We start from the raw sequence: 24,165 nt of genomic DNA, 5'->3' as shown, positions 1-24,165 counted from the left end.
CTGCCACCTGTGACGCAGTGTCTGACATGGCCCTAATATTATCAGCGCACTCTGTTCTCACCCCAGAGTGATCACGCTTACCTCTTAGTTCTGGTAATTTAGCCAAAACCTCAGTCATAACAGTAGCCATATCCTGTAATGTGATTTGTAATGGCCGCCCAGATGTACTCGGCGCTACAATATCACGCACCTCCCTCTGAGCGGGAGATGTAGGTACTGACACGTGAGGCGAGTTAGTCGGCATAACTCTCCCCTCGTTGTTTGGTGAAATTTGTTCAATTTGTACAGATTGACTTTTATTTAAAGTAGCATCAATACAGTTAGTACATAAATTTCTATTGGGCTCCACTTTGGCATTGCAACAAATGACACAGGTATCATCTGAATCAGACATGTTTAACACACTAGCAAATAAACTTGCAACTTGGAAATACAATTCAATTAGAATAAAATTAAAACGTACTGTGCCTTTAAGAAGCACAGAAGATCTATGACAGTTGAAAATTAATAAATTGAAACAGTTATAGCCTCAATCCTTGTAAACAACACAACTTTAGCAAAGGTTTAATCCCATTAGCAAAGATAACAAATTCTGAAAGCAGGAAACAAATTACTGAATAAACGTTTTTTTATCTCAGTCAAACTATAATTCTCACAGCTCTGCTGAGAGAAATTACCTCCCTCAAAATAAGTTTTGAAGACCCCTGAGCTCTGTAGAGATGAACCGGATCATGCAGGGAATACAATGAGTTGCTGACTGAAATATTTGATGCGTAGTAAAAGCGCCAAAAAACGGCCCCTCCCCCTCACACACAGCAGTGAGGGAGAACAGAAACTGTCAGAAAACAGATTAAGCAACTGCCAAGTGGAAAAATAGTGCCCAAACATTTATTCACTCAGTACCTCAGCAAATGAAAACGATTTTACATTCCAGCAAAAACGTTAAACATAATCTCTAGTTATTAAACAGCTTTATGTATTTCTTACAGTGTAATTCTAGTGAAGTACCATTCCCCAGAATACTGAAGTGTAAAGTATACATACATGACATTATATCGGTATGGCAGGATTTTCTCATCAATTCCATTGTCAGAAAATAAAAACTGCTACATACCTCTATGCAGATTCATCTGCCCGCTGTCCCCTGATCTGAAGTTTACCTCTCCTCAGATGGCCGAGAAACAGCAATATGATCTTAACTACTCCGGCTAAAATCATAACAAAAACTCTGGTAGATTCTTCTTCAAACTCTGCCAGAGAGATAATAACACACTCCGGTGCTATTTTAAAATAACAAACTTTTGATTGAAGATATAAAACTAAGTATAATCACCATAGTCCTCTCACACATCCTATCTAGTCGTTGGGTGCAAGAGAATGACTGGGAGTGACGTAGAGGGGAGGAGCTATATGCAGCTCTGCTGGGTGAATCCTCTTGCACTTCCTGTTGGGGAGGAGTAATATCCCAGAAGTAATGATGACCCGTGGACTGATCACACTTAACAGAAGAAATTGCATGCTCTGTCAGAATCATAAAAAAACAAATTGGGTTTAGTATCTCTTTAAGAACATTTTCTTGAAAATGAAAATCCACAAACATAGAACTCAAGGTAGTGTCCTTTGAATGGCCTTGAGCTAAACTGTCTTATCGATTTTAAGTTACATAACCCACTACTGCACAAAACAGTTCAGTTCTGCCCAGCCATTGTATTACAGTGTATTATATCCATAGGAGTAGGTAGCACATTGCAAAACTTAAAGGGACAATCTACAATAGAATTTTTATTGTTTTAAAAGATAGATAATCCCTTTATTACTCATTCCCTAATTTTGCATAACCAACACAGTTATATTAATATACTTTTTACCTGTGTGATTACCTTGTATCTAGGCATTTTCTGACCGCCCCCTGATCACATGACTTTGTATATTTTTTTTATCTATTGACTTGCATTTAGTATTGTGTTGTGTCAACTCTTAAATAACTCCCCGTGCCTGAACATAGTGTTATCTATATGGCCCACATGAACTAACAGTCTCTTGTTTAGAAAAGCAATTAAAAAAGCATGTGATAAGAGACAGCCTTCAAGAGCTTAGAAATTAGCATATGAGTCTACCTAGGTTTAGTTTCAACTAAGAATACCAAGAGAACAAAGCAAATTTGTTGATAAAAGAAAATTTGAAAGTTGATTAAAATTAGAAGTCCTATCTAAATAATGAATTTTGACTAAACTGTCCCTTTAACAAAAATAAAGCATTACTTGCAAGTCATAATTCTGATGCAACATTATATGCTTTCGATTACAGTCTAACTATTTAACTGTATAAATGTACACAGTTCTAGAATTGAAGCAGCTTAAAACTAACCCAATAGTTTTTTTTTTCTAGCGATTTGTTGACCATATGATATCCTCACATAGAGCAATACCTTTTATTTACTTGTCTAGACTTTCCTTTCTTTCCCACACCCACCCTCTGAACAATCCCAGGTAAGCATAGTAAACAATGATGTCATTTCCCAGCACAGCTACACCACAATTCCTGTTCATTAGCTCCTCTCTCAAACACAAATACATCCTGCAATCACTTAGCATCTCTTACCACCTCTCAAGCCCTCCTAAATGTAGCACTACAGCTCACTTCTCACAAAATATACTGTCCCTTTAGCACAACCATACACTGCCTCCAAAGCAGTTATGGAATATTTACTATAATCATCCCCAAGAGGCACACAAGTTAAAGTACCTCCCCCGCATTTCTATGTCATTCTAAAAGCCTGGCCAACACGAGCCTACTGCTCTCATTATTGCTGCAGCCTTTATTTCAAATTCACTTTTACCATCCTATGAGACAGTGTCTGTCTATCTATTGGGTACTTATAGAGCGCAAACCAATAACCCGTGAGGGTCTCAAGGCGCTAAGCCTTCAGATTTTTAAAACACCATCAGTTTGGACGTCCATTACCTATCACTAACACCCAAACTAAAAGCCACTTTAATAATGAGATTCTAGCAACGTAAAATGTTTTGTTCCATATTTGTTTGTCCAACTATGCACAGGCAACATCTCTTTTACTCAGTCCTCAAGTGTCAGAACCTGACAGGTAATTGGCCACGTGCATATTCTGCTCCTGATTGGCTCAATACATTGTGAATCCGGAGAGTAAATGTATTAATGTGCAGGAGTTATTAGAAATGACTACTTTGTTACAAATAAAAGGCTTTTAACAAATCAGAGCACTTCATTATTACAACAGAATAATACAATTTGCATGCACTTGCCTTCTGCTTTGCTAAGTTCCAGGGCCAAGTGTTCCTTGGCTTTGGCCTCCTCATTGAGTCTTTCCTGAAGCTCTTCCTGGCATCTGAGCAGCTCAGTAGTCTCCTGTTTCCTTTTGATGGATTCATGTATCAGCTCTGTCTGTGCAGCTTTTGCATGTTCAAGCTGTAATAAAACAAAGAAAGATAACCAATTACATTACAACAGTCAGTGTAGACTTGTGTCCTAGATATAGCTATTGTAACTTTAAACATTGTCAGCCATGTATGAATACAGCAGTTTTACAGAGGAGGGCATATTTTACAAACCTATGGATATAGCTGGAGGATGAAGGTTTATTTCTGTACCACCCACCAGTGTATGATACAAAAATGACAAATAATAAGAGTCTGTGACCACTTACATCCACTGAATGCCAGGGGAATACATTATTTGTAGAGACTTAAAGGGCCATAATATCCAAATGTTTAAACACTTGAAAGGGATGCAGCATAGCTGTAAAAAGCTGATTAGAACATATCACCTGAACATCTCTATGTAAAAAAGAAAGATATTTTACCTCAAAAGTTCCTCAGTAGCCACCTCCCATTGTAAAGGATTTCTAAGCAGCATTTTAGTGTGTTTGTCCTGGGACATCTGAAGGGATGAGCATCGTGCACTCTCATATTATTTCACCAATCAGGTAAAGGAAGCTTACTATGAAATCTCATGAGAGTTAAGTCAAATCTCATGAGATCACAGTAAGAGTTCATGACCTCAGCACTGCTGATGCTGATTGGCTGCTGTTCATTTCTTCATTTTTTTTAATTTTTTTACCTGCAGCTGGGAGCAGCTGAGTATAACTTTTTACACAGAACTTACTCTGCTGAGCTGAGGAGATTGTGAGATAAAATATCTTCCTTTTTTACATAGAGATGCTCAGGTGATATTTTCCTGTCAGCTTTTTACAGTTATACTGCATCAGTTTCAAGTGATTTAGCATATGAGTATTATGTCCCTTTAAATATATTAAATTGTATAGAAAATATGCTTTGTATTGAATACTTAATGTGTATTTATATTTTATTATATCACTTTATAAAAGGTTTCTATGTATCACCGCGTTACTGTAGACAAGATAAGATGCGTTGTAGATCAAGTGTATTGTAATACAATACTAGATATATATGCTGTTTTGTACACAAGTACTGCACTAACACTGTCATGGATATGGTTAGGTACAAGCTGAGGTAGCACTCCAAATATCTTATGCTTTGTGTATAGGCTGACAAAATGAATGTGTTTCATAATGCCGTATTTGTTCAGATAATGCCCAATCCCATCACAATAAATCAAAGGACCTAGATGAGCTTGCTAGCACCTTGGTAAACAAGGTAAGCTATGGTCAACCAAGAAATGAACATTAAAATGGAAAATGAAATAAAAAAAGTGGTATAATGGATGAGGACACAAAGGTAGGCATCCTTCAGATAATTCATGGTTATAAAATGACCATGTTCTAGATCTTTCATTAACCTGTTTAGATTTATTTTTTTGTAAGTCTAATGGGGTAAGAACATGCCCTCTTCTTGTGGAACAAATTAAATATTGGAGAAAAAAACTGCCTCTTTAACTGACCTGGAACAAGACAGGACACTGCAAGATCTATAAGATTCTGAAACAAATAATAAGAACACTCAAAAAATGCCTAACGGCCGTGACACACTGCAAGCGGAGCGGCACGCAGCATGTAGATGCGGATGTGCACGATCAGTGTGTCCTGCCTTTTCATCTCTGAGCACTCGACTGCGTCAGGTCGCTTAGCTGAACGATCAGAGATGAAATATTTGAACTTTAGAAGCGATGCAACGTGGTATGAAGCAGCTGCTTCGCCTCTCGCCGCATCGCTTGCAGTGTGTCACAGCCTTAATTGTCAACACAGTTTAAACAGACTGAAAATTAGTTTTTAAACTGGATCAATGCAAACAAAAATCAGATTAGTTGCACAAGCGCCAAGAACCATCATCCTATCAATAACTTATGAGGAATAAAACACTATCTATTCACTTTTCCACAAAACAAACAAATTGTTTTAAAGGAGCCAAATACTATTCGGATAATCCACAAATACAAGTTTTATCTTAAGCCCAGCTACCAAGAGATGTAATATCTGAACAAGCCTTTAAACTCAGTCCAGAAACAAAGGATGAAACTTGAAACACCCTTTCAGTCTAGATATAATGTATCTATGTCACACAAATTAACATTTCCTCTTTAAATTGTAAATTAAATAAATCTTCCTGATTTGTGCTTGATCTGTTTGATAAATTTGATTTGTTTTCCTAAACCTAAAAGGAAAAGTAGCTCTCTCAGATGATGTATAGCCCCTTGCTGAATTCTGATTCACTGAAAGCACAGGGCACCCTGTATTTATACTTACTTTGAGTTACAACATAACCTATATAACAAGTGTACTTGGATTTATCTCTATGCTACTATTGGCTCAATAGAACTGTAAAACATCTGAGTTGTATTTTCTGCATGTAAACAAAGGGTTGTATCTAATGAACATCCTTGTAAAGACTGTATAACTAAGTGGCACAAGCACATTATAATTCCCTGCAGCAGTACAAGCAGACCTCAGGTTACTCAGAAAACAACTATGGCCGCAGCACTTTCTCCTGTCTTAACGGCTGTGAATGTTTCTACTGACATTAACTTTAAGAAAATGGTTTTCAGAAATCATGAAGTAGAGATTTCCATTGATAAATTTATCTTATCCTGTCAACAGAACATACAGGTTATAACCTCTGGCTTATACTGTTTTACAAAACAGTGAGGACATCTTAAAGGGACATAAAATAAGTTGGGATAGAGACAAAATATAATAATATGTACTTTAATTACTTTACCTGCAAATTTATACTGCAGTGCCTCGACATTAACCCTTTCTTTTTAGTTTCTGAATTGTAAAGCTCTAACTCCCCCCCACACATTTCTTTCTATTGCTGTATCTATATGTATTGTTGCTTTGGTAGAATACAAAAATGCATAGGGATTATCTGCTGGAGCATGCCTAAAAGCTGTGAACTCAGATGAAGTACAACGCATGTGTCTAAACACTGATAAGGGTGGGTGGAGTTAGCTGCTCCAGGCAGCTTAGCATTTTTGCTTATTTTTGAAAATTATTTTAAAATACTTGCCAGCAATTTTTAAACATTTTTTTTATGTAAACCATTTTTAATTAATTAGCCCTTTTAGGAATTGCACAGATCTCAACCTGTTTTATGGCACTCCAATAGCTACTGTACCACTTACATGGAATAAAGATTAGTAATATCAGATTTAAATACAGACAATGCTGAGATAAAACAAAATAAGTAATAAAACAAAGATTAGACACTACATGCTTTGTTGTACTGCACAAGTAGGGCAGGTTGATTTAAGTTACTCATAAATAACTGCTCTCTGAGGGTAGAGTCATATTTAGTTAAACATTTCTTTTGATTATATACAGAAAGCCATAATTACCAGTTGTGGTAAAACTCAGAGAAATAACTTTAGTCATAATGACAGGTTCCTGCTTATTTCACTGATTTATCTGATGTAGAATATCCAGAGAGATGACAATAAGACTACCAACATTCCATTTGATAAAACAAAGCATTTTTAATAGAGTATTATGGTTAATAAAATACAAATTACGAAAATAACTCATCCAACTGTCTGTGAAGTTTCAATCACACTGGATCTTTCCTCCTTGGTTTGGAGTCAATACTGGATGTTCAACCCAATTTTTTACTTTCATGATTCAGATAGATCATGCAATTTTAAACAACTTTCTAATTTACTCCTACTATCAATTATCCTTCATTCTCTTGCTATCTTTATTTGAAAAAAGCAGGAATGTAAGCATAGGAGACGGCCCATTTTTGGTTCAGCATCTGGGTAGGGCTTGCTGACTACATGCCTGCTTTTTCAAATAAAGATAGCAAGAGGATGAAGAAAAATTTATAATAGGAGTAAATTAGAAAGTTGCTTAAAATGGCATGCTCTATCTGAACCATGAAAGAAAAAAATTGGGTTTGGTGTCCCTTTAAAAAAAAAAAAATGTATGCTGAATTAAAACAGATGTAGATACATTGCGTTATTGTTACACTTTGCTCTGACAGTAATAGATGAAATTGTTTAACATACTGACTCGCTACTAAAGTATACAGTGTATTAGTAAACAAGATGCAATTATTACTATATATTATAGCAAAGTGGTGTACTTCAAATAATTTCAATCAAGCAGATACTCAGTCTTTCTAATACTTGCATCGTCCATACTAATTTTATTTAGTATTATTATTATCCTTCAGAAGTTACGGTTAAAATGGTTGTGCTAACAGAACATTATAAAAATAACTTTCAATTTAACCACCTACTGTTTGACATAATCTGATTCTGCACTGTTTATAGTAGCAGACTTTAGCAAGATACTATAGTTTAGGCCAGCACTTCACAAACCCAGGAGCCATGGAGCCACTGGCTCCTAGAATTTTACCCCTGGCTCCTAACTTTTTGGTATATTCTCCCAGAGGCGTAACTAGAAACCACAGGGCCCAGGTGCAAAAAAGAGGATGGGTATATCTTCTTTCACAGCAATGTTATAAGGAGGTATAGGGTATATGTCTGTTGGGAGGTGGTTTAGTTTACTAATATATCTCAATAATATCTCTTGGCTATTTAGTGAAGCTTTGATGTGGTGTATCTCCAATGAAGAGGTGGGGGGGGGGGTGGAAGAAGGAAGGAGGAGAAAGAGAGAAGGAGGAGAAAGAGGAAGAGAGAGAAAAAAGGGAAAAAACAGCTTTATTTATGCAATCATGAGTCCCATATTTCCCAGTATTTTCTAGCCTATCTTGGGTCTTTATAGAAGTGTTTCTCCATGGTGGCCATGTAGTCAACCAGTGCGAGAATCACGCGGAGTTGTGGGGGATCCGGCTTTTTCCAATCACGTGCTATGCACAATTTAGTTGCCGACAGGATATATATCATTAATCGCTTTGATGTCTCTTGTATTGCGCTATCAAAAATATGCCACAGGGCATATGCTGGAGTGAGGATAGAGGTGATATTTAGAGTATTAAGTAGGGCTGTGATCTGTTGCCACAACTGGGTTAATTTTGGGCATTCCCACCACACATGTAGATCAGTTCCAGTTTTCCCACATATTCGCCAGCATAGTGGCAAAGATGTCGGCAACATTTTAGTGAGCCTAAGGGGAGTCCTAGGCCATTTTAATAGAATTTTGATATAAATTTCTAGGACCGTAACACAATTAATGTTTTTTTTATTAGGGTTACAGCTCTCTCAAACTCTTGTTCTGTAAATATATGTCCTAGATCTCTATTCCATTCTTCAAGTTGCCAGGGTATAGCTTATAAGCGATCTGTCATTATGCTCACATAATGAATTGTAATTTCTTTCACGTAATTAGGAAGAGTCCATGAACTAGTGACGTATGGGATATACATTCCTACCAGGAGGGGGCAAAGTTTCCCAAACCTCAAAATGCCTATAAATACACCTCCCACCACACCCACAATTCAGTTTTACAAACTTTGCCTCCTATGGAGGTGGTGAAGTAAGTTTGTGCTTGATTTTTTCTTCTATGATGAGCGCTTCTCAGCATATTAAAACCCAATTCCTCTCAGAGTACAGTGTTTGTCAAAGGGATGTGAAGACAGTATCGCCTATTGATTTTATGGTTTCTCTCACGGGAAATCTTTTCAAGGGTTCTCTGTTATCGGTCGTAGGGGTTCATCTCCTACCTCTGTTTTCAGATCGACGATATACTCTTATATGCCATTACCTCTGCTGATAGTTTTCAGTACTGGTTTGTCTATCTGCTATATGTGGATGGGTGTCTTTAGGTAAGTATGTATCATTGTTTAAGACACTCTCAGCTATGGTTTGGCGCTTTATGTATTGATATAAAGTTTTAAATATATGTATTTTATTTACTTTACTTACAGTTTTGGGAAACCCCAGGCTTTCAAGAAACTTAGCACCCTCATACTTTCAAATCGGAACCATGATGGAACTGACTCGTATCTGGAGATTAACTCGTTCGTAGTGCATATGGAAGTACAGGAGTATAGGTTCATATCTACCCATTCATCTACATGTATATTTGTGAGATCCGAAAACAGTCCTTTCAGCTGGTGTGCAGGGGAAGCGTGGGGGGGCGCTATACTATTGTACATGCGTAAGTTTTTCCAAATCTGTAGGTTATGTATGACTATAATATTGGATATATTTTTGATTAGGTTCAAATGATTCGGGATCCATATAATGTCTGAAAGCATTAGATTGCTAGAAAGTGCTGCTTCTTCTAAATGATACCACCCAGATCTTTCTGTTGCTAAACACCATTCTGTTATGTGTGCTAATCTTGTTGACTCATGATAAAGGAAAATGTTAAGGAAAAGGTTATGGAAAGCTATGCCCCCCTTTGAGTAGCTTCTCTGGAGTATGCTAGACGCAATCCTAGGTTTTTTGCCTTGCCAGGTATAGTATGAGAAGAGCTTATGGAATTGGTATAAAATGGAGTATGGAACATTAAGTGGAATACATCTAAACAGGTATAGAATTTTGGGCAGTAAGTACATTTTAATTGCAGAAACCCTACTTATCCAGGAAATCTCTCTAAAATCCCAGCTACCAATTAAAATTTTAATATCTTGGATAAGTTTATTATAATTTGCTCGTATTACATATTCTGGATCTTGGCTTAGTAAGATGATGTTTAAGGTGTGTTAGAGACCAGGAGAAGTGATATGTTGTCTGCAGGTGAGTAAGAATGAGTTGTGGGACATTCAGAGCATATGATTTTGTAATAGCTTGTTCTGCAGAATATTTCTAATAGTTGAAATACTGCAGGGATCGAAGTCAAAGGATCAGTTATGATAAGGGTCACATCGTCTGCAAATAGAACGATTTTCTCCACTTGATTACCAATAGTTACACCTTTAATGCTTTTGGACATGCAAATTCCTTGTACAAGGGGTCCATCACCATTGCAAAGATCAGTGGCGACAGGGGGCATCCCTGCCTTGTACCATTCCAAATCCAGATCTCTGGCAAGCAGAAACCGAGACCTCTCACTTTTGCGAAAGGGGACGAATATAGAGCCTGAATAGAATGAATGAATGGTTCCGGAAAGTTAAATGCATGTAGCACCTTCCATAGATATTCCTATCTGACCCTGTCGAAAGCCTTTTTGGCGTCTAAGAGGGCCACCATGGGGATTCCAAATGTTTTTGCTGCTGTGAGTGTATTTAATAGCCTCATAATATTGTCTGGACCTTGTCATCCTTCAATGAAACCCACCTGGTCTATATGGATCAGGGTAGGTAAGAGGTGTACTAGTCTGTTGGCTAATAATTTGTAGTAAAGTTTTGTGTCTACATTTATTAACGATATAGGTCGAAAATGACCACATTCTGTGATGTTTTTACCCGCTTTAGGTATTGGGAGAATGGTTGCTTCCAGACACGCCCCTTTATAAAACAAAAAATACCCTGGTGCTTAGTAAGGCAAGTGATCACTTTCATCAAAAGGATCACTTGAATTTTAAAAAGACAACTCATTGTAGAGCACATATCATTTTTGCTCTAGGGTTTCAGATTTCTAATTTCAAATGAGAAGTCACGTGCCCCTTTATGTTGTGTCGTGGTTCTCCAAGAGCAGTGAGAAAGTTCCTTTGATTTTGGGCACTTCACCGTATGTGACATCACTCACAATGTGTTGGCGAATGTCAATGTATAAAATAATGAAGTATTACCTGTCCTTTTTTCATTAAACCAATAAAGGACAATTAAAGTGGGAGCTACCAGAGGATGTCATCCTCACACAATGCAGTGAGTGCAGAACAATAATGTGACACCGCGGGTGTTTAATTATTTAATAGACCTTATTTTGTGGAATGATTTCTCCTTTTATATTCATCCTTTTGGAGGCGTGTTCCTAACCACCAATACAGCAGTGGGAGTTGTCCCAGCCAATGAGCTAGGAAGGCACAATATAAAATATGTTCACAAATGTGCATATTCCCTGCTGAATTTAGTCTTGTATGCCATCGTTTTTTTCTTTTACAATATTTAATAACTGCTCAAATGTACGCATGAATAATACACTTTGTATTCCTCTTCTAAACTTCAAATACAATTATTTTATTATGCGTCATGAAGTTTCATGAAACCCCCCTATTTCTTTTGTTAATGCAATAGATTTCTAAACTGCCAGACAAGTTGTGACTTTTCAAAAATTAACTTTATTGCCCACTTAACATTCTTGTGTTATCAAATACCTTTTATGGCTAAAGCATATGTTTTTTTTATTTAAAAACTAAGCACATTTTCCCTCGATTTCCAATGCTCAAAAATATCACAAGTTGGAAATCCACAAAACACTCACAAATTATAGAAATATTTGCCATGGAGAAAATATAGTTAAACAAATATGAATAAATTATTTCTGGCACTAGACAAATGCTGGATGTATTATGTTATGTGACACAAGACAAATACTAGTTAGTGAATGTATATGCAGGTACGATAAGTTAAAGGGACATAATACTCAAATGCTAAATCACTTGAAAGTAATGCAGCATAAATGTAAAAAGCAAAAGGAAAATATCACCTGAGAATCTCTATGTAAAAAAGGAAGATATTTTACCTCACAACTTCCTCAGCTCACCAGAGTAAGTATTCTGTAAAAAGTTATATTTCAGTTACTGCCCAGCTGCAGGTTAAAAAAAAACAAAAACAAAAAAAAAACAGCAGCCACTCGGCATCAGCAGTGCTGAGGTCATCAACTCTTTTATTGTGATCTCATGCGATTTCACTTAACTCTCATGAGATTTCATGGTAAACTTCCTTAAACCAGTGATTTTCAACCTTTTTTTTTTTGCCGTGGCACACTTTTTTTACATAAAAAATCCTGTGGCACACCACTATACCAAAATTTTAAAAAAATCACACATTGTAGCCTAATACAGTATATATATATATATAATACTCAGAAGGGATCCCACACTCACTATTAACATGCAGCCTCCGGGGTGCACTTTAAATGTATAATATAGAAAATAAGAAAAATGAATGTCAATATGTCACGTATAGTTTGTAGGAGGCATGGCATCACAGCAAAATACATACAGTATATATGTATGTGTGCGTATGTATGTGTGTATATATATATATATATATATATATATATATAAAAATATATATATAGAAAATAAATCAAGAAAGGCACTCTCTGTATTCATCACCAAAACTTTTACTTAGGTGAACGTTTTCGGTGTTGCCACCGTCCTCAAGGTCTGAGGATGGTGGCAACACCGAAAACATTCACCTAAGTAAAAGTTTTGGTGATGAATACGGACAGTGCCTTTCTTGATTTATTTTATATATATATATATATATATATATATATATATACACACATACATACACACACACACATACATACTGTATGTATTTTGCTGTGATGCCATGCCTCCTACAAACTATACGTGACATATTGACATTCATTCACAAACAATCATAATGATTGTCTGTCAATGAATGTCAATATGTCATGGTTGTAAATGATGCCTGCCTTTCTGCCTGATGAGCCTGTCACATACCTCTCAATATTTCAAAATTTGAAAGAGGGGCACCCCTGCACTAGGAGTAAAAAACAAGCAAAATTTTAAAATCATGTCACACTGTTGTCAGTCTGCCGCGGCACACCTGAGGATCTCTCACGGCACACTAGTGTGCCGCGGTACACTGGTTGAAAAACACTGCCTTAAACTGAATAGGAAAATAAGATAAGTGTGCATGAGGCTCACTCCCTTGCCTGTCCCGGCATACTGATTAGCTGCTTAAAATCTCTCTATACAGTGGGGTGTGAATAATTAGGAAAATGTGGCATAAATATCTTCCTTATTTACATAGAGATACTCAGGTGAAATTGTCTAGTCAGCTTTTTACAGCTATGCTGCAGCACTTTCAGGTGTTTAAACATTTGGGTATAATGGCCCTTCAAGCAAGCCATAACATGTTACCACTTATTTGTTTAAAGGGACACAATACTCATATGCTAAATCACTTGAAACTAATGCAGTATAACTGCAAAAAGCTGACAGGAAAATATCACCTGAGCATCTCTATGTAAAAAAGGAAGATATTTTCCATCTTAATGGGAGGAGAGTCCACTGCTTCATTCATTACTTGTGGGAATTAAGAACCTGGCCACCAGGAGGAGGCAAAGACACCCCAGCCAAAGGCTTAAATACCTCCCCCACTCCCCTCATCCCCCAGTGACTCTTTGCCTTTCGTCACAGGAGGGGGTTTGTCCTTTTCTTCTTCTACCTCTTTTAAGAAGTTGTTCCCCGTTCCAGACTCTCGAGCTATGGGGGGCCATTCCTAAGGTGGATGGAGCTAAGCGTACGACTATTCCCCTCGAGGATAGTTCATCGTTCAAGGAGCCCATGGATAAAAAGTTAGAGTCCATGTTGAGAAAGATGTTTTAACTTATGGGGTTGGTTTTCCAACCTGCAGCTGCAATCGCTGCGGTGGCAGGAGAGGCTACCTACTGGTGTGACGCACTGTCTGCTATGGTCAAAGTAGAGACTCCACTCAAAGAGATACAGGAAAAGATTAAGGCCTTAAGGGTAGCTAATTCTTTGATGCAAACATGCAGGTCATTCGCCTGAATGCCAAAACATCAGGTATCTCTGTTCTAGCCCGTAGGGCAGGGGCGTGTTAATGAATAGGCCAACAAGGCCGGTGCCTAGAGCGGCAGATTTTGGGGGGCGGCACTTGTCCACTGCAGTATCTGGCCATGCTTGAAAAAAAATATTTAAATTTTGCCCGGGCGGCTTACAAGCGGTCACGTGACCGGCTTTTGTGATCAGTGTGAGCCGAGGACTGGAGCGGGGTGTGATAGAGGGAGCCGCTGCCTGCCTGTTACACAGCCTTTATAGTGTTCCCATGTGGTGGTGGCTGTATCTGCGCGCCTGCCGCCTGGGCTTCTGTAAAGAAAGGAGAAGGCGACAGGAGGAGTATAATCCGCTTTGGCACTTCAGATAATCAGACGAGGTAACTTAAAATGTGAGTGTAACAACACATTACACACTGCATGCAGCCACATTTTTCTAGCTGGAGATTTCATTCTCTATTACTGAGAATTTTGTAGCGCACCGCTACTCCCACACTGTAGAGCCGGATCACAGTTATAGATAGAGAATGAAATCTCCAGCTGGGAGATTAATGTTGCCGCATGCAGTGTGTATTGCGAGGGTATGAAGGCTGCCCCAGGGGAATAGGGACCGACACAGCACAATGTGAACACAGCCAAGAGGAAGCAGCCTCTGCCCCCAGTATCCGGTTCTTGCTGCCCCAGGGGAATAGGGACAGACACAGCACACTGTGAGCACAGCCAAGAGGAAGCAGCTTCTGCCCCCAGTATCCGGTTCTTGCTGCCCCAGGGGAATAGGGACCGACACAGCACACTGTGAGCACAGCCAAGAGGAAGCAGCCTCTGCCCCCAGTATCCGGTTCTTGCTGCCCCAGGGGGAATAGGGACCGACACAGCACACTGTGAGCAGAGCCAAGACGAAGCAGCCTCTGCCCCCAGTATCCAGTTCTTGCTGCCCCAGGGGAATAGGGACCGACACAGCACACTGTGAGCACAGCCAAGAGGAAGCAGCCTCTGCCCCCAATATCCGGTTCTTCCATCCCCAGAGCCCGGCCTGTCATTTTTAAACACAGGGCTGTAAAAAGTGCAGAAGGTTTCTCAGACGGGAACAGTATGAATGTTTTGTATAGAAAAGCAGTCACGCTTTTCTATACAAATCACACAAACTGTTTCCGGTCTGAGAAACCTTCTGCACTTTTTACAGCCATGTGTTTAAATATGAGAACTTCTGCAGGCGGGCTGCTCTGTCCAGTGTTGGCACAGTTTTATTAACACTGATCTGATCTATCTATATATTTTTTTTAAATTAATTCATAAAGTGCAGGTGCTAGATAGAAATATGGCTGCTGTTTTGCTCTTCCAGTCTCTCATCTGCCATATCTCCCTCCTTCTCCCCCTCCCTTCCTAATATTTTTGAAAATGCAAAAAAATATAAAAAGTAATGTTGCACCCTGATCCAAAAAATATTATGTCTAAAAAAGTCCTAAAACCTGGGGGGGTTGGGGGGCAGCAGAATTTTGAGTGCCTAGGGCAGCACAAAACCTAAATACGCCACTGCCGTAGGGCGTTGTGGTTAAAGTCGTGGTCGACTGACATGACTTCCAAGTTGAGATGAGATTACTATCCCTCCCATTTCAGGGGAAAGTCCTTTTTGGTCCAGGCCTAGACTCTAAAATATCCACGGTCACGAGAGGCAAGGGTGCTTTACTCCCGCAGGATAAGAAGAATAAGCCTAAGGGCTCTACTTTTCGTCCCTTTCGTTCGGACAAGTCTCAGCGCCAGAAGCCTGCTGTGAAGGCCGAACAGTCCAAGGGATCTTGGAAGCCAGCTCAATCTTGGAAAAGTACAAATAGAACAAGAAGTCCGCCGAGACAAAGTCGGCATGAATGGGTGGCCCCTAATCCGTCTCTGGATCGTGTAGGGGGCAGACTATCTCTGTTCGCAGAGGCTTGGATACGAGATGTACAGAATCCTTGGGTTCTGAAGGTTATCACCCAGGGTTACAGGATAGGGTTCAAGACTCATCCGCCCAGGGGCAGATTCCTCCCGTCAAACCTATCCTTCAAGACCAGAGAAGAGAAACGACTTTCTAGAGTGCATGAGGGATCTTTCATCTCTTGGCATAATCGTTCCAGTACCTCTAGCAGAAAGGGTAGGATACTATTCAAACCTTTTCGTGGTCCCAAAGAAGGAGGGCACATTCTGCCCAATTCTGGACCTAAAGTGCCTCAACAAGTTCCTGTCAGTCCCATCGTTCAAAATGGAGATGATCAGGTCAATTCTGCCCCTAGTTCAAGAGGGGCAATGTATGACGACAATAGACCTGAAGGATGCTTACCTTCATATGCCCATACACAAGGACCACGTCAGGTTCCTAAGATTCGCTTTCTGGACCAACACTACCTGTTTGTGGCCCTACCGTTCGCTCTGGCGACTGCCCCAAGAGTATTTATGAAGGTTCTGGGAGCGCTGCTCGCGGTAGCAAGAGCCAGAGGTATTGTGGTGGCTCCTTACCTGGACGATATTCTAGTCCAGGTTTCATCCTGCAGTCTTGCGGAGGAGCACTCAAGGGCTCTTCTCCTTCGATCCCACGGATGGAGGATAAATGAGGGAAAGAGTTCTCTGGTTCCCAGCAACAGGGTGGAGTTCCTGGGTACGATAATAGATTCCATATCCATGAAGATATTCTTGACAGACAAGAGATGTGCCAAGATTGCGTAAAGCTGTCTTGCCCTTCAGACCTCCTCAAGGCCATCTGTGGCCAGGTGTATGGAGGTGATTGGGCTTATGGTATCCAGCATAGATGTCATTCCATTCCCCAGGTTCCATCTCAGACCTCTTCAGTTATGCATGTTGAGACAATGGAATGGCGTTTACCAAGATCTATCCCAACAGATATCTCTGGACAACCGAGTGAGGGACTCCCTCTATTGGTGGATCTGTCCTAGGGACCATCCTTCTTGAGGCCATCCTGGGAGATTGTGACCATGGACGCAAGTCTATCAGGATGGGGAGCTGTTTGGGGTGCCAGACAGGCACAGGGCAGGTGGACTTGAGAGGAGTCAACTCTACCAATAAATATTTTGGAACTTCGAACGATATTCAATGCTCTGAGGGCTTCCCCCCCCCCCTGGGGTCATCCCGGTTCATCAGATTCCAGTCGGACAACACTACCTCGGTGGCTTACATAAACCATCAGGGGGTAACGAGAAGCTCCCTTGCCATGAAGGAAGTATCTCAGATTCTGGAATAGGCAGAGACTCACAACCTGTTCGCTCTCAACGATCCACATTCTGGGTGTGGACAACTGGGATGGTCTCTCCATCCCGAAGTGCTTATGGAGATCTGCAACAGATGGGGGACGCTGGAGATAGACCTCATGGTGTCCAGACTCTACTTCAAGCTACCCAAATAAGGGTCGCGGTCCAGGGATCCCCAGGTTGAACTGATAGATGCCTTGGCGGTCCCTTGGGAGTTCAATCTAATTTACATATTTCCACTGTTGCCACTTCTCCCTCGAGTGGTGGCCCTCATCAAACAGGAGCAGACTTCAACCATTCTGATTGCTCCGTTGCGGCCACGGAGGACGTGGTTTGCGGATCTGGTGGGGATGTCGTCATCTCCTCCATGGGGGTTACCCTGTCCAAGGAATCTGCTGGTGCAGGGTCCTTTTCTCCACCAAAATCTTGATTCTCTAAGGCTCACTGCGTAGAGATTGAACGCCTAGTTTTGGCCAAGAGAGGGTTCTCAGGGAGAGTGATTGACACTCTCATTAAGGCCAGGAAACCGGTCACTCGTCGCATCTATCATAAGGTGTGGAGGACCTATTTATACTGGTGTGGGGATCATGGATACCCCTGGCATAGGATTAGGGTACCCAGGATTCTGGCTTTTCTTCAAGATGGTTTGGATAAGGGCCTTGCCGCTAGTTCCTTAAAGGGACAGATTTCAGCCTTATCAGTTCTGTTACACAAGAAGCTAGCAGAGCTTCCTGATATTCAGTCCTTTGTTCAGGCTCTGTCCAGAATCAGACCGTTTTTTTAGACCTTCGGCTCATCCTTGGAGCTTGAACTTGGTTCTTAAGGTTTTGCAGAGGGCTCCGTTTGAGCCTATGCATGCTCTTGACATTAAGATTCTTTCCTGGAAGGTTCTGTTTCTTTTGGCTATTGCATCGGCTTGCAGAGTCTCTGAGTTAACGGCCTTGCAACATGAACCCCCTTACCTACCTTGGTTTTCACGCCGATAAGGCTGTGCCTCGAACTGGGTTAGGATTCCTTCCCAAGGTGGTGTCAGATCGGAACATCAATCAGGAGATAGTAATTCCTTCTTTGTGTCCTAACCCTTCTACGCCTAAGGAAAGGTTGCTTCATAACTTGAATGTGGTTCGAGCCTTGAAGTTTTACCTTCAGGCCACAAAGGATTTCAGACAGACTTCGTCTTTGTTTGTGGTGTATTCAGGGAAGCGTAGGGGGCAGAGGGCCTTTTCCACCTTACTGTCCTTTTGGTTGAGGAGCATTATCCATTTGGCATATGAGACAGCGGGACATAAACCTCCTCAGAGGATTATGGCTCACTCAACTAGGGCTGCGGCCTCTTCTTGGGCCTTTAAGAACGAGGCCTCTGTGGAGCAGATTTGTAGTGCGGCTACTTGGTCTTCCTTACATACTTTTGCAAAATTTTACAAATTTGATGTTTTTGCTTCTGCGGAAACTGTGTTAGGGAGAAAGGTTCTGCAGGCTGTGGTGCCCTCAGTATAGGGTCCGCCTCCCTTTTCTCCCTTCCGCCTCCCATTCAGTGTCCTCTAGAGCTTGGGTATTTGTACACAAGTAATGAATGAAGCAGTGTTCTCTCCTCCCATTAAGATAGAAAACATAAATTATGCTTACCTGATAATTTCATTTCTATCTGTGGGAGGAAAGTCCACTGCTCCCGCCCGTTTGCTCCAGTGGGAGGACCTAAATTTAATGTTATTCTTCTGGCACCATTAATACCCTGATATTTCTCCTACTGTTCCTTGTTCCCTTGGAAGAATGACTGGGGGATGAGGGGAGGTATTTAAGCCTTTGGCTGGGGTGTCTTTGCCTCCTCCTGGTGGCCAGGTTCTTAATTCCCACAAGTAATGAATGAAGCAGTGAACTCTCCTCCCACAGATGAAAATGAAATGATCAGGTAAGCATAATTTATGTTTTACCTCACAATTTCCTCAGCTCAGCAGTGTAAGTTCTGTGGAAAAAGTTATACTTCAGCTGCTGCTTAGCTGCAGGTAAAAAAAAAATGAAGAAATGAACAGCAGCCAATCATCATCAGCAGTGCTGAGGTCATGAACTCTTTAACTGTGATCTCATGAGATTTCACTTAACTTTCATGAGATTTCATAGTAAACTTTCTTAAACTGAATAGGGAAATAACATGAGTGTGCACGAGGCTCACTCCCTTGGCTGTCCCGTGACAGACATACTGATTTGCTGCTTAAAGTCCTTTGCAAAGGGGTTTGAATTTTGAGGTAAAATACCTTTCTTTTTTACATAGAGATGGTCAGGTGATATTTTCTAGTCAGCTTTTTACAGCTATGCTGCATCACTTTCAATTGTTTCAACATTTGTGTTTCATGGCCTTTCAGTAATTAACCCCTTAACGATGCATGTCGTACAGGGTACGTCTTACACAAACTGGTCTTTAAAGACCAGAGACGTACCCTGTACGTCGTTAAGGGTTTCAAGCGGCTGGAAGCGATCCTGATCGCTTCCAGCCGCTTTCAAGGTATTGTAGTGATGCCTCGATATTGAGGCATCACTGCAATACCTTTTTAGGCACACCGATGCAGAGAGAGCCACTCTGTGGCCCTCCCTGCATCGGCCAGTGATGGTGCCGATCGTTGATGGGTGGGAGCCATTGAAGGGAGGTGGGCGGCCCATCACTTGGGAAGTTCCTTCCGGCTATATTTTATGCCGGGTATGCGCGGGAGCGCGCGCTGACGGTGAGGGGCGGGTGCGCGTGCGTGCGCGCGCACCCGCAATCTAAGAGACAGTTGCTGGCAATGCTGGGGTTTTTTTTGGTGGGAGAGGGTGGTGGGTGCGGAGGAGCAGTGATCTGGGGGTGATCAGGAAATGATCTGGGAGGGGGAGGGTGTAGGGTATGGAGAGGGGCAGCTACACTACAGAAAAAGTTAGGGTTATAAAAATAAAAAAAAGTTATTATGCAAAGTGGGTACTGGCAGACAGCTGCCAGTACCCAAAATGGTGGCTAATAGTTAGTGGGGGGAGGGTTAGAGAGCTCATTGGGGGGGGGGGGGGATCAGGCAGGTTGGGGGCTAAGGGGGGATCCTACACAGCAGAATATGATATATTTTTTTAAATAATTAATAAAAACAAAATAAAACTTTTATTTTAGTACTGGCAGACTTTCTGTCAGTACTTAAGATGGCGGGGACAATTGTGGGGTGGGGGAGGGAAGAGAGCTGTTTGGGAGGGATCAGGGGGTGGGATGTGTCAGGTGGGAGACTGATTTCTACACTAAAGCTAAAATTAACCCTTCAAGCTCCCTACAAGCTACCTAATTAACCCCGTTACTGTTGGGCATAATACAAGTTTGGTGCGCAGCGGCATTTAGCGGCCTTCTAATTACCAAAAAGCAATGCCAAAGCCATATATGTCTGCTATTTCTGAACAAAGGGGATCCCAGAGAAGCATTTACAACCATTTGTCCCATAATTGAACAAGCTGTTTGTAAATAATTTCAGTGAGAAATCCAAAGTTAGTGAAAAAGTGAACATTTTTTTTTTATTTGATCGCATTTGGCGGTGAAATGGTGGCATGAAATATATCAAAATTGGCCTAGATCAATACTTTGGGTTGTCTACTACACTAAAGCTAAAATTAACCCTACAAGCTCAATACAAGCTACCTAATTAACCCCTTCACTGCTGGGCCTAATACAAATGTGGTGCACAGCGGCATTTAGCGGCCTTCTAATTACTAAAAAGCGAAGCCAAAGCCATATATGTCTGCTATTTCTGAACAAAGGGGATCCCAGAGAAGCATGTACAACCATTTGTGCCATTATTGCACAAGTTGTTTGTAAATAATTTCAGTGAGAAACCTAATATTTGTGAAAAAGTTAGTGAAAAAGTGAACGATTTTTTTTATTTGATCGCATTTGGCAGTGAAATGGTGGCATGAACTATACCAAAATGGGCCTAGATCAATACTTTGGGATGTCTACTAAAAAAAAAAATATATACATGTCAAGGGATATTCAGGGATTCCAGACATATCAGTGTTCCAATGTAACCAGCGTGAATTAAAAAAAAAAAAATGGTTTGGAAATAGCGAAGTGCTACTTGTACTTATTGCCTTATAACTTGCATAAAAAGCAAAGAACATGTAAACATTGGGTATTTCTAAAATCAGGACAAAATTTAGAAACTATTTAGCATGGGTGTTTTTTGGAGATTGTAGATGTGCAACAGATTTTGGGGTTCAAAGTTAGAAAAAGTGTGTTTTTTTCAATTTTTTCATCATATTTTATAAAAATTTTTATGATAAATTAAAAGATATAATGAAAATAATGGTATCTTTAGTCCATTTAATGGCGAGAAAAACGGTATATAATATGTGTGTGTACAGTAAATGAGTAAGAGGAAAATTGCAGCTAAACACAAACACAGCAGAAATGTAAAAATAGCCCTGGTCCTTAAGGGAAAGAAATTGAAAAATGGCCTTGGTCCTTAAGGGGTTAAATTGTTTATCATCTATTTGTAGATATAGGAGTGATTTGTGTGCTGTTAATTTGTGGCTGCATAAAAAATTCATTAAGGTATACAAAACTTATTACTAACAAATTACATATCCAATTTATGTGCATTTTTTATTTTACAAACTTTCCTCAGGCAGAAATGTCTCAAGCGTGGGAAGCAATCTGGCATAACATGTTGAAAAAAAGGAATTGTATGTTTCCACATGTCTCCTCAAATGCTATAGGCTCTGTAAAAATGTCAGGAAATTTCGATATCTGACTTCCGAATACGGATACATACTTATAGTAAGTTGGTAGTATTTGTCTCTTTAAATCAGCTATTATCAATTTGCAGTAAGCAGAGAAGAATGAAAAAGTGGGAAAGATAGCGGGAGGAAGAGTTTAAGGACATAGTTCATAGGACCATATTAAAAGAGTATTTTGACAAATCGGGAAGCAAACATTATTAGTTGCAGGAATGTGTTTGTATGAAGATTTTAGATAATGAATAAACTGCAAAACTCTGCTGTCCCATATTTTTCAGTGCTGAGAATTTATTAACCCGATGGCCTAAGCTGTTCACTGCTCAGCTTGTCCTGTGTGTTTGGTGCTTCTTGTGATCCCTGATGCTGCGATACTGCTGCCCTCTAGAACTTACCTGACCTTTTATAAATCTTGTATGTCCATACTGGACATGGAATGAACTCAGACTGAGACACAAGGGTAAGAGCTGAAATTATAAACTGGATGAATTGTGCAAATTGTTCTGTCCATCCCCAAAAGGGGGGATTATTCTTCACTGGTGAAGTTGAGATAAATGATTTTTCTATGACAGAAATATCCACATGGGAGAAATAAAATTTCCAGACAAAACAACCTAATGACTGGTATTTGTTAAGAAGTAATTTACTAACATGGTTATATTACTGTATTGTAATCAGATTAACTCAGTAACACATATGAAGAGTATAAATGTTATTTATATGAATTGCTCTATTAGAATAAAGCAACTTCTAAAATGAATAGCTTGGGGTCTTGGACTTTGTTGCCTCTAGTGATATCTCAATAAACTAAAAAAATGGCTTCTGTATTAAAACATTTTTTTAAGACAATCTGAAATGAGGGTAAAGCAATTAATCTATCCATCAGCAGAACATAAAGCCAAGCCCTATTTAAAAGGAAAACAAAAATCATATTGATATAAAAAATGTCAGACTTCTTCTTGAACAACTTTTAGCCTCCAATTATACAATAAGTTAAAAGCTCCACTCTCCTAAGGTATTATTTATTTATAAGACCATCTAAATTACTTTAAGACTTCACATTGGTATTGGATCTACTACCATTTGACATTACAATAATTAGTAGGCATGCTATTATGTTACAACCTACTGTCTACCTCTCTGTTAAGAGAAAGCGAATATGCTCAAGACTTATAAATAATATCTACGGTATCCAGTTTCCATGTCACATTATAATTACTTGTTGGGAGCTAAGATAGTTATTTATCAGATAATTCTGGGTAAAGGGTGGGTGGTATATGCAAATCATATAAAGTAAATTCTATCATTTTTTTTTTAGATATATAAAAAAAAAAGTGCTCTCAAAACCAGGGTTGAGCAAAGAGTGACTGAACCATTGTTTTACAATGGACATACATACAGATATCTTGCCCTATTTAGAAATGGCAAGCTTTGAAGCCAAGTTTGTTATTCATTAAGAAGGTGGTTTGAAATGTTTGCTAAAAAAAACAACAAAAAACTATCTAAAAGAACAGACAATAATCATGTTATTTAATAATGAGGAAAATGCAACAAATTGTGTTAAATATATATATTTTTTTAATAAAAAGGAATGTCAAAACTTTTTAAAAGGAACATTCTAGTGTAACAATTAAATGCTCTATTTTTCAGAACATTTTATTTTTAAACCAGTTTCCTTCCTATCTGTTAGCTTCCACTCATAAAGATGATAGAGTTGGTGAGCAAATGAGACACAGACGTTAAAGTGACGGTAAATCCTAGCGTTTAGGAAACGCTAGGATTTACAATCGTAACAAATAAAGGGGACTTTCATTCATGAAGTATAAAATACTTCATTCTGAAAGCCCCTTTATTTGTTAGCAGCGTTTGCTGCGCTGAGCTGTAAGGCAGCCCACGGCAGAACGCAATTTGGCTGAGAGGTGACGTTTCCACCTCTTAGCCAATAGAAGTGCGGGAAATACAGCTTGGCGCCACATGTGGAAACATACAATGCCTTTTTTTCAACATGTTATGCCAGATTGCTTCCCACGCCTGAGACATTTCTGCCTGAGGAAAGTTTGTAAAATAAAAAATGCACATAAATTGGATATGTAATTTGTTAGTAATAAGTTAATAAGTTTTATATACCTTAATATTCTACACAAACATTGTTATTGTTTAAAAAGAGAGATAG

General features: G+C 39.7%; 1 protein-coding gene across 1 annotated transcript in view; it reads right to left on the bottom strand.

The window, feature by feature from the left end:
• AKAP9 (A-kinase anchoring protein 9) overlaps positions 1 to 24,165 on the bottom strand; it is an 894,005-nt gene that overhangs the window by 355,219 nt on the left and 514,621 nt on the right. The window contains exon 22 of the mRNA XM_053715709.1: positions 3,282 to 3,444. Within this exon, the coding sequence (XP_053571684.1) occupies positions 3,282 to 3,444 (163 nt within the window). The remainder of the gene's footprint in view (positions 1 to 3,281; positions 3,445 to 24,165) is intronic.

This window comes from Bombina bombina, chromosome 5 (assembly GCF_027579735.1).
Source record: "Bombina bombina isolate aBomBom1 chromosome 5, aBomBom1.pri, whole genome shotgun sequence".
NCBI classification, from domain to species: Eukaryota; Metazoa; Chordata; class Amphibia; order Anura; family Bombinatoridae; genus Bombina; species Bombina bombina.
This window is presented reverse-complemented; position numbering and strand designations above follow the sequence as displayed.